Below are 12069 nucleotides of genomic sequence, written 5' to 3'. Positions count from 1 at the left end.
CAATTCAGTTTAACAACTTGAACATTAAGTAGATCCAAGATGCTATGCATTACACCAGACAGGATTGCAAAGATGAGAGAAATGGTCTCTAATTTCAAAGAGCTAGAAATTTTTCAAAGAGATATTTAAGTAAATAATGCTAAATAAAGTTGCATTAATTTTGGTCAAATAAATATTAGGATTGGGATGGCAAGAGGTATAAAACAGGGAGAGAACCAAAAGGAGTTCAGTTTAATAAAATCAATACCATATCTAAAATTCTTCATTTGGAAAGAATTAGATATACAGTCAAATCTTTACTTATTGCTTGGAGAGTTTATACCATAGGTTAAATATGTAAAGGAGGAAATGAATACCATTTGGTAAGAATACCTCTTTGTTACATTTTCCACTTGCTACTAGCTAAATGAATTATGCAAAGGCCACCTGTAAACCTTTGGGTCAATTAATAGATAAGATCAACCCACTAGAGTTTGAAAGACTATATTGTATTATGAATCTTACAAGCATGTTATAGCATATTACATCTGATACCATTAACCAGAAGAATGACTTCATAGGCAATAAAGAATAAGTTGTGAGAAAGTAGGTGTGACAAAAATCTTTCCTTTTCATAATCATTTTCCATGGAAATTTTATAATTGAATCACATTTATAAAATCATGATGTAAGTTTCTGCATTACTGATACACCAGAATTTCTATGTTTGTATATTTAGACCCATTAGATGTAGAGTTTGGCTCCTTTGCGAGGTATTTTATTACAGAGTTGGCCTCAAAAATATGATTCTGTGTGTCTGTGACAGTATAATATAGTCATTATAAGAACAGCAAGCCATTCACAAAGAAAATTTCTGCAAGCCAATAAAACAGAGCTATCATTGTTGAAAATAGAAATAGGTAAAATCTTAACAGTTCCAGAAAAACAGGACCAAATCTGACTATATGAGACCCAGAAGGTACTAAAAACTATATTTCCAGCAAAATATTTTCTATATAATTAGGTGTCCATGATAAATGCTGCTTTCAAAAATGTACCAGCCACAGCACAAGGGGGCAATAACAGAAAGGTAAAAGTATATTATGAGAAAAACACAATTAGAAATGTATAAAGATAAACTTACTGGTTCTCCTTCAAGTCCTCTGTCTCCTGTACTCCCAGGGGGTCCTTGTAAACCCTGAATAAACAAAGGCAAAATCTGAAGAAAAAGTGATGCTTGAAAATATTTTACTTTCCTTATTTCAGCTTTCCTTCACAATCCTCCCACCTAATTTTTCTGTCTACCTCTATTCTCTCTTTTCTCTTTGTGGTAAAATATACATAACATAAAATACACCATTTTAACAGTGTTTAAATGTGTAGTCTTGTGGCATTAAGTACCTCTGCATTATTGCACTACTATCATCACTATCTATTTTCAGAACTTTTCATCTTCCCAGACTGAAATTCCATACCCATTAAATAACACCCTTTCCTCCTCCCTGGTTCCCCTGGCAACCACCGTTCTGCATTCTCCCTCTAATTTGACTACTCTAGGTGCCCTAAATAAGTAGAGTTATGCTACATTTGTTCTTTTGTGTCTGGCTTATTTCACTTGGCATGATGTCTTCAAGTTTCACCAATATTGGAGAGGAGGAAGATGTCAGTAGAATAGGAGGATCCCAGACTCCCCTTGACCCCAAATAACAAGGTCACTATCAAATCATCCTAAATACCCCAGAAATTGACCTGAATACTGACAGAACAAACTCCACAACTAAAGGGAGAGAAGAAGCCACACTGAAGGTAGGAAATGCAGAGACATGGTTTAGCGGGGAAGCAAGTCCTGACTGCTGTGAAAGGGAAGGAACTATGGTTGTGGAGAAGGGTGAGACAGAGGAGCACACAGGGGACTGCACAAAGAGAATGATTCCCCATAGCTATTGGCTTGGAAAATGAGAAGGGCTGAATTCTGTGAGTTCTTGCAACCAGTGGGGCTCAAATCCTAGTTTTAAAGTCAAGCAGGCTTGGCTGGGATAGAGCCTAAAAGGCACCGTGCTGCTCTTGGATGGAAGGCAGGCAAACAATCTGGGAGCATACAACCTGGAAACAACAATCTGAAGGGTGCTTGGGGCACACAGTGGGGAGATTATACACTCTTCATAGAGCAGATCCCTGAGAGGCAGTATTCCAGGACACCTCTGGGGGAACAAAGAAGCTAGCCAACACCATTTCCTTCCCCTGCCTCCAGTATAAATACAGCGTCATCTGCAGGAAGCAGTGCAACGCTGGCACTGGCTGCCTAACGATGTGTTTACACTAGCCACCCCCCCCCCCCCAGCACTCTGGTGGAACTGACTGCCTTTCTCAGTCACGCTTGCCTCAGTCCCAGCATGACAGCATGTATCTCTGTTCATACCACATCTCCCAACCAGAGAGTTTGGCAGAGCCTCAGTTCTGGTCTCATTTCACAAGCAGACCAGAGCATACCTAGTTAAAATTCACCAAATTCAGGCAAAGAACCAAACACTGTCCACATTAGACAAAAGGGGCCTCTGCAGATGGCTGGCCTGAAGGATAGAGTAGCCAAAGCACGATAGCAGAGGACATGCAGCACACACTGGAGAAACTCCCTGAAGTGCCAGGCCTGGGTACTACATGACTTCTTTTTCATAAGGCCATTACTTTCAGAAACAGACGACATAACTTTTCTAACACAGAGAAGAAGGCAGAGATTTAGACAAAATGAGAAGACATAGGAATTTATCTCAGATGAAAGAACAAGATAAAGTCATGGCATGAGATCTAAGCAAAACATATATAAGTAACCTTCCTGATGGAGAACTTAAAGCAATGATCATAAGGATACTCACTGGACTTGAGAAAAGAATGGAAGACATCAGTGAGACCGTTATCACAGAGATAAAGTTAAAAAAAAAAAAGAATTAGAGATGAACAGTGCAATAAATGAGATTAGAAACATACTTGATGCAATGAATATCACTTTGGAAGAAGGAGAGGAACAAGTTAATGCCCTAGAAGACAAAATAATGGAAAGCAATGAAGTTGAACAAAAGAGAGAAAGAATTATGCAAAACAAGAATATAGTTACGGAACTCAGCGACGCCATCAAATAAATAACATTTGTATTATAGGAGTCCTAGAAGAAGAAGAGAGAGAATAGGGGGCAGAAAATTTATTTGGAGAAATAATAGCTGAAAACTTCCCTAATCTGGGGTAGGAAACAGACATCCAGATCTAGGAGGCACAGAGAACCCCCATCAAAATCAACAAAAGCAGGCCCACACCAAGACATATTGTAATTAAATTTGCAAAATTTAGTAATAAATTAAAAAATCTTAAAAGCAGCAAGACAGAAGAAGTCTAATTTAACTTACAAGGGAAAATCCATAAGGCCAGCACGAGATTTCTCAACAGAAATTTGGCAAGCAGGAAGAAAGAGGCATGATGTATTCAAAGTGTTGAATGGGAAAAATCTGAAGCCAAGAATACTCTATCTAGAAAGGCTATCATTCAGCATAGAAGGAGAGATAAAGAGTATCCTAAACAAATGAAAATGAAAGGAGTCATGACCACTAACCCAGCCCTGCAAGAACTATTTAAAGGGACTCTGAGTGAAAGTGAAAAACCAAAAGAGACAATATAAAGACAGGAAACACAAAATCAGTAAAAATGAATATTTCTGTAAAAAATTAGTCAAGGAACTCACAAAAAAGGATACAAAATATAACAACATATACCTAAAACGTGGGGAGGACAGAAGAAAAAAGGGGTTCAAACTTAAATTACCATCAACTTAATACAGACTTCTATATGCCAAAGAGGTTATTTATAAACCTAATGGTAATCATATAGCAAAACCCAGTAAGATTCATGCAAAGGACAAAAATAAAGAAATTCAAATATATCACTATCAATATATCAGCAAATGATGACAGAGAGGAAAGCAAGAGAGGATCAGAGAAAATCTCCAGAAACAATTACAAGACAAGTAATAAAATGACAATAATTATGTATTTACCAATAGTTGCCTCAAATGTAAGTAGACTAAAGAATCAAAGACAGAGTGTCAGAATGGATTTAAAAAAAAAACAAAACAAAAAAACTGAGACCTATCTATATGCTGTCTATGGAGACTCATTTTAGACCTGAAGACATCTGCAGATTAAAAGTGAGGGAATAAAGAAATATTTATCATGCAAAAGTATGTCAAAAAAAGCCAAAGTAATAATACTTGGACACTACATAGACAAATTAGACTTTAGAGCAAAGACTGTACCAAGAAAACAAGGAAGGACACTATATAATCATAAAGGGGATAATCCAACAAGAAGATATAACAATTGTAAATATTTACGCACCTAAAGTGGGAGCACCTAAATATTTAAAAAGATAACAAAGATAAAGGAACTAATCAATAATAACACAGTAACAGTAAGAGACTTTTAACACCCCACTAACAGCAACAGACAGATGATCTAAACAGAAAATCAACAAGGGAACAATGGCTTTGAATGACACACTAGACCAGATGGATTTAACAGATATATTCAGAACATTCCATTCTAAAACAGCAGAATACACATTCTTTTCAAGTGTACATGGAACATTCTCCAGAATAGATCATGTATTAGGTCACGAAACAGGTCTCCACAAAGACAAGAAAGATTGAAGTTATACCATGCATCTTTTCTGACCACAACACTATAAGACTAGAAGTCAATTACAAGAAGAAATCTGGAAAGATCAAATACATGGAGGTTAAAAAACATGTTACCGAACAATGAATGGGTCAGCCAGGGAATACAAGAAGAAATGAAAAAGTACATGGAAACAAATAAAAATGAAAACAGAATTGTCCAAAACCTTTGGGATGCAGTAAAAGCAGTCTTAAGAGGGAAGTGTTTAGCAATAGAGGCCTACCTCAGGAAGGAAGAAACATCTCAAATAAACACCCTAACCTTATACCTAAAGGAATTAGAAAAAGAGCTCCAAAGCCTAAAGTCAGCAGAAAGAAAGCAATAATAAAGATCAGAGTAGAAATAAATGATATAGGAACTAAAAAGACAATAGAACAGATCGATGGAACCAGGAGTTGGTTCTTTGAAAAAAAAAAAAAAATCAACAAAACTGAAAAATCCCTAGCCAAGTTTATCAAGAAGAAAAGAGAAAGGGCCCAAATAAATAAAATCACAAATGAGAAAGGAGAAATAACAACCAACACCACAGAAATACAAATAATTTATAAAAGAATATTATATAAACAATATGCCAAAAAATTGGGCAACCTAAAAAATGGATAAATTCATAGAAACAAATAAGCTATCAAAACTGAAACAGGAAGATACAGAAAACTTGAACAGACCAGTAACCAGCAAAGAAATTGAATCAATAACCAAAAAGTCCCCAAATGTTTCACTTACTTGTGGAGCATAAGGAATAACATGGAGGACATTAGGAAAAGGAAAGGAAAAGTGAATTGGGGTAAAACAAAGGGGGAGATGAAGCTTGAGAGACTGTGGACTCTGAGAAACAAACAGAGTTCTGGAGGGGAGGGTGGTGGGGCGATGGGTGAGCCTGGCGGTGGGTATTAAGAAGGGCTTGTATTGCATGGAGCACTGAGTGTGATGCATAAACAATGAATCTTGGAGCACTGAAAAAAATAAAATAAAATAAAGATGTTAAAAAAAAATCCCCCCAAAACTAACATCCAGGACCAGGTAGCTTCACAGCTGAATTCCACTAAACACTTAAAGAAGAGTTAATACCTATTCTTCTCAAACTATTCAAAAAAAACAGATAAGGAATGAAAATCTCCAAATTTATTCTGTGAGGCATTACCCTGATACCAAAACCAGATAAAAACACTGTAAAAAAGGGAACTTTAGACCAATATTTCTGATGAACATAGATGCAAAAATCCTCAACATAAAACTAGCAAATCAAAACCAACAATACATTTTAAAAATCATTCACTACCATCAAGTGGGATTTATTCCTGGGTTGCAAGGGTGGTTCAATATTCATAAATCAGTCAACGTGATACATCACTTTAATAAAAGAAAGGATAAGAACCAGATGATCAATGCAATAGATGCAGAAAAAGCATTTGACAAGTACAACATCCATTCATGATAAAAACCCTAGCAAAGTAGGTTTAGAGGGAACATAACTCAACACAATAAAGGCCATATATAAAAATATCCACAGCTAATATCCTAATGGGGAGAAACTGAGAGCTTTTTTCCTATGGTCAGGAACAAGACAGGGATGTCCTTTCTCATCACTTCTATTCAACACAGTACTGGACTCCTAATCATAGCAGTCAGACACCACAAAGAAATAAAAGGCATCTAAATTGACAAGGAATAAGTAAAATCATCCCTATTTACAGATAACATGATACTATATATAGAAAACACAAGAGATTTTCACCAAAAAACTGCTAGAACTGACAAACTGACTTCAGTAAAGTCACAGGACACAAAAATCAACATACAGAAATCTGTTGTATATCTATACCCCAATAATGAGGCAGCAGAAAGAGAAATTAAGAAATCAATCCTATTTACAACTATACCAAAAACATAAGAAACCTAGGAATAAACCTAACCAAAGAGGTGAAGGACCTGTACTCTGCAAACTATAAAAGATTGGTGAAAGAAATTTAAGATGACAAAAAGCAATGGAAAGACCTTCTATGCTCATGGATTAGAAGAACAAATACTCTTAAAATGTGAATACTATAAAAAAGCAAGCTACACATTTAATGCAGTCACATCAAAATACCAACAGCATATTTCACAGGGCCAGAACCAATAATCCTAAAATTTGTATGGCACACAAAATAGACCAGATACCCAAAGCAATCTTGAAAAAGAAAAGCAAAGCTGGAGGCATCACAATTCTGGATCCTCAAATTATATTACAAAGCTGTAGTTATCAAAGCAGTATGGTACTGGCACAAAAATAACCACATGGATCAACAGAACAGAATGGAAAACCCAGAAATGAACCCACAATTATATGGACAATTAATCTGCAACAAAGTAGAAAAGAATGTCTGATGGGAAAAAGTCTCCTTAACAAATGGAATTGGGAAAACTAGATAGCAACCAAAAGAATGAAATGACCACTTTCTTACACTGTATATAAAAATAAATTGATTAAGGACTGAAATGTGAGACATAGAACCATAAACATCCCAGAAAAGAACAGACACAGTAACAGTCCACTTCTTTGACACGGACTGTAGTTACATCTTTCTAGATATGTCTCCTGAGACAAAGGAAACAAAAGCAAAAATAAACGATTGGGACTTCTTCAAAATAAGAAGTTTCTGCACGGCAAAGGGAACAATCAACAAAGCTAAGAGGCAACCTAAGGAATGAGAGAAGATATTTGCAAATGACATATCTGATAAAGGGTTAGTATCCAAAATATATAAAGAAGTTATAAAATATATAAAGAACTTATAAAACTCAATACCCCAAATAATTCAGTTAAAAAATGGGCAGAAGACATGAATCGATATATTTTTTTAAAAATTTTTTATTAACATACAATGTATTATTAGCCCCAGTGGTACAGGTCTGTGAATTGCCAGGTTTACACACTTCACAGCAGTCACCATAGCACATACCCTCCCCAATGTCCATAACCCCACCACCCTCGCTCTACTCCCCTCCCCCAGGAACCCTCAGTTTGTTTTGTGAGATTAAGAGTCTTTGATGGCTAGTCTCCCTCCCGATCCCATCTTGTTTCATTTAATGAATTGATATTTTTCAAAGAAGACATACAGATGGTCAACAAATACATGAAAAGATGCTCAACATCACTTATCATCAGGGAAATGCAAATCAAAACTACCATGAGGTATCACCTCACTCTCGTGACAGTCAGAATGGCTAAAATTGAACATAGGAAACAAGGTGCTGGTGAGGATGTGGAGAAAGAGGAACCCTCCTGCAGTGTTGGTGGGGGTGCAAACTGGTACAGCCACTGTGAAAAGGGAATGTGCTATGGTGAACATCATCTATAAAAATGGAAATTATGGAACTGAAAATTAAATATCTGAAATAAAACTTAAAAATTCCACATCATAAATAACATTTCAATGAACAGGCTTAAAAAGTGAGTAAAAATAGAGTTAGGTTATCTAATTTTAAAAAAAGAAAATGGGAAAAAGATTAAAATAGGAATGAATAAAGGCTCAGGGGCCTGAGGGATGATATCAAAATGTTTAATATATATTTAATTGGGATCCAAGAAGGAAAAAAAGAAGACAGAGTAGGAAAAAAATTTAAATAAAAGTTGAAAAATTTCCAAATTTAGTGAAAACAGAAACTTACACACAAAAGAAGGTCAGCAAATCTCAAGCTGAATAAATGCAAAGAAAATCCATTTAGGCACATCATAGTCAAACTACTAAAAGTCAGAAGTAAAGAGAGAATCTTGAAAGCAGCCAGAAAAAATGATGCATTTCATGCAGAGGGAATAATGATTCCAATAAATATGGACTTCTAACTGGAAATAACTGAGGCCAAAAGAAAATGACATGTCATCTTTATAGTGCTGAATGCAAACAAATAAAAGAAAACCCTGTTAGCCCAGAATTCTATAACCAGTGGAAAAATATGATTTTGCTCATATGTGGAAACAAAGCAAACAAGCAAAGGGGGAAAATAGTGGGGGGGGGGCAAACCAAGAAATAGGCTCCTTTTTTTTTTTTTTTTAAAGATTTTATTTATTGGAGAGAGAGAAAATGAGAGAGAGAGCATGAGAAGAGGGAGGGTCAGAGGGAGAAGCAGACTCCCTGTGAGCAGGGACCCCAATGCAGGAACTGGATCCAGGACCCCAGGATCATGACCTGAGCTGAAGAGAGTCGCTTAACCAACTGAGCTACCCAGCCATCCAGAAACAGGCTCTTAACTATAGAGAACAAAGTGATGGTTACCAGAGGGGTGGTGGGGGGATGGTGAGTTAAATAGGTGAGGGTGATTAAGGAGTGCATTTGTGATGAGCACAGAATGATGTATGGAAGTGTTAAGTTACTATATTGTACACCTGAAACTAATATAACACCATATGTTAACTAACCAGAATTAAAAACTGAAGCAATTCATGTAAAAGAAAAAAATGAAAGTGAAATAAAGATGTTTTCACAAATACTAAGAGAATTCACGACTAGCAAAACTTAACTCTAAGGAATCTAAAAGAAGCTCTATAGGCTTCAAGGAAATGATACCCTTTGGAAATGCAGATTACAGAAAAGAGTGGAGAATATCAGAAAAAGTAAATGCAAGGATAATTAAAAAAAAAAAACCACTACTTTCCCCCTAAATACCCTAAAACACATATTTCATTTACAGTAAACCAAAAATACTTTATTTATATTAAAGCAAAATTTTAACTTTTTAAAATGGGTTTATAACACACATAGATACAATACACAAAAACAATTACAGCATAAATAACAGGATGTTGGTGGTAAATGGGTCTATATGGTTGCAAGTTTCTTACAATTATTTTAAGTATTACTATATTAACTCTAAGTAGACTTCGGAAAGTTAGGATGTATACTGTAATCCCTAACCCAGCACCTGGCAAACTACAGCCTGGGGGTCAAATCTGAACCAGCACTTGTTTTTACAGAAAATGTTTACTGAGTCCTGACCTAGAATAACCACTTGAAAATAATAGTTCAAAGAAGTATAACTAAAAAGCCATTATCTAAATTAAAATGTGGTGCTCAATGCCAGAAGAAGACACTGAACAACAACAGCACCACTACAAGGGAAGAACAATCATAAAGTGGTTGATCAAAGTACAACCAAATTGATAATTTCATTAAATGGATACAGAGCAAACACTAACTAAAAGGTAGAGATTTTCAGAATGAATAAAAAAAGAAAGGCCCAATTATAAGACACTCACTTTAAATACCAAAACGCAGATGGGTTGCAAGTAAATGAATGGAAAAGATAAGCCATACAAACTGCAAGCGTAAGTAGGCTGGAGAGGCTTATTAATCAAATAAAGCCAATTTCAAAAGCAAACAGTATTATCAGGAATGAAAAGTATTAGCAGAGATATGGAGGAATATTTGGTAAAAATAAAAAGGGTCAGTTCATCAGGAAGACATAATAATCATAAATGCGAACTCTAAAAATAATGTTTCAAAATATATAAAGCAAAATTTGACAAATTTAAAGAAAGAAACATAGAAAAACAAAATCATAGTGGAGATTTAACACCCCTAACTCATCTACTGAAAGAATATCTAGATTTCTAAAAAATCACTAATAGTTATAATTTTTATAAGATTTAGAAATCTAAGGGGCACCTAGGTGGCTCAGTGGGTTAAAGCCTCTGCTTTCAGCTCCGGTCATGATCCCAGCGTCCTGGGATCAAGCCCCGCGTCTGGCTCTCTGCTCAGCAGGGAGCCTGCTTCCTCCCTTCTCTCTCTGCCTGCCTCTCTGCCTACTTGTGATCTGTCTGTCAAATAAAATCTTTAAAAAAAAAAAAATTTAGAAATCTAAAAAGAGTTATCCAGGTTTTATCACCTTAATAACACCATGGATCATGGCCTTTCCTCTTAAGTCAGATCTACATGTGGATGGAAGGCAAGTATAGGAAACAGAGTTGGCCCATAGACAAATGCAATTTTCCTGGTTACCTTGACAAGCTATGTGTTAACATTTTTTATTTCATACCTGGCTTTAGAATTATAATTTAGAGATGTCTCTTTATTTTATAGACAAGGAAAATACCATCCAGAGAGCTAACCCATTTAATCAAACTCTATAGCTATTAGGAGCATGTACTGGAGCAAAGGTCAATCAGACCTTCAATATATCTTTCTATTATACAGCACTGCCTGCTAGTCAACAGTTGCATGAATGACTAGAGACATTGTGGAGGATCAAACAAATCTTCAGGGCCGTCTCAATTTCTTGGATTGATTGATCCTAGCTTCTGTAAAAAAAAGTCTATTTCAGTTCAGTCAAGAAGAAGGAGACAATGCAGGGAGAGGGCCATGTAAACCGCAAAAACTACGATCAACTTATGATTTAATGTACGACCCATGTCATCCACTAAAGTAAATTTACTCAATTTCCTGCCTTAAACCATGGTTACAAAATGGTTCTAACATCTTTTATTTGATTGAGGAAGTCAAACATCACATTTCACATTTATCTAGACATATCTAATAGGCTGCAAATGAAAGTAAAATTCCTTTTTTAAATTTTTTTATTTTTTATTAACATATAATGTATCATTAGCCCCAGGGGTACAGGTCTGTGAATCGTCAGGTTTACACACTTCACAGCACTCACCATAGCACATACCTTCCTGAGAGTAAAATTCTAAGGAATGTCAACAATATATAAAATGAGTAAGTAATTTTACTTTTCTAGGCCTCCTTTCTCTACAGTAAAGAATGACCATGATGAGCTTCGAATTTTTCTACTCATTGCCACGTATTTTAACAGTGAAGCAAAGTGGAAAGAATATACAGAAACACCATTTGCATTGATATAACAGAAACCCAGATGATGAATATTAATACTCAAAGAATTTTTTGGGGGAATGACTTCAATCGATAACATTGTCACAGACAAATTCTTTCCCTGGATGTAGTCATTTTTCTCCTTTAGGTCTCTGGTATTTTAGATTTGACCACTGTCAAATATAATGCTGTTATGGGAAACAACAGGCAGGGGGCAGCAGATTTCAAGGAGGAACAAGTAAACAGTGACCTTAGAGACAACTCTAATAGAAAAAAACATTTTTCTCTTACCTTTTTCTGACTCTTCAGTTGCCGTCTATTTAAATTATTATTTAATTTTATAACTTCAAATTGTATATGTAGATATGTATATGATAAAGCAAGATGTCATTACAAATTATAATTATAAAAATTATGATTCTAAATAAAAACAGAAATACACGAGATGTATGAAAGCTCATACAATTAAACTTATGTATTCAAAATTTTATATACATGTACTAACATATGTGTGTGTGTACATACGCATATGTGTATCTTTTTGAGGTTTTTTTTTT

The 12069-nt window shown here is 35.4% G+C and overlaps 1 protein-coding gene across 1 annotated transcript in view; it reads right to left on the bottom strand.

Moving 5' to 3' along the window:
* The window catches only part of COL24A1 (collagen type XXIV alpha 1 chain), a gene marked incomplete at both ends in the record, with an annotated part of 371273 nt that overhangs the window by 132034 nt on the left and 227170 nt on the right, over nt 1-12069 (bottom strand). Inside the window, one exon of the mRNA XM_080801684.1 lies at nt 1124-1177. Within this exon, the coding sequence (XP_080657810.1) occupies nt 1124-1177 (54 nt within the window). The remainder of the gene's footprint in view (nt 1-1123; nt 1178-12069) is intronic.

Source organism: Martes martes (genome assembly GCF_963455335.1).
Source record: "Martes martes genome assembly, chromosome: 4".
NCBI lineage: Eukaryota > Metazoa > Chordata > Mammalia > Carnivora > Mustelidae > Martes > Martes martes.
This window is presented reverse-complemented; position numbering and strand designations above follow the sequence as displayed.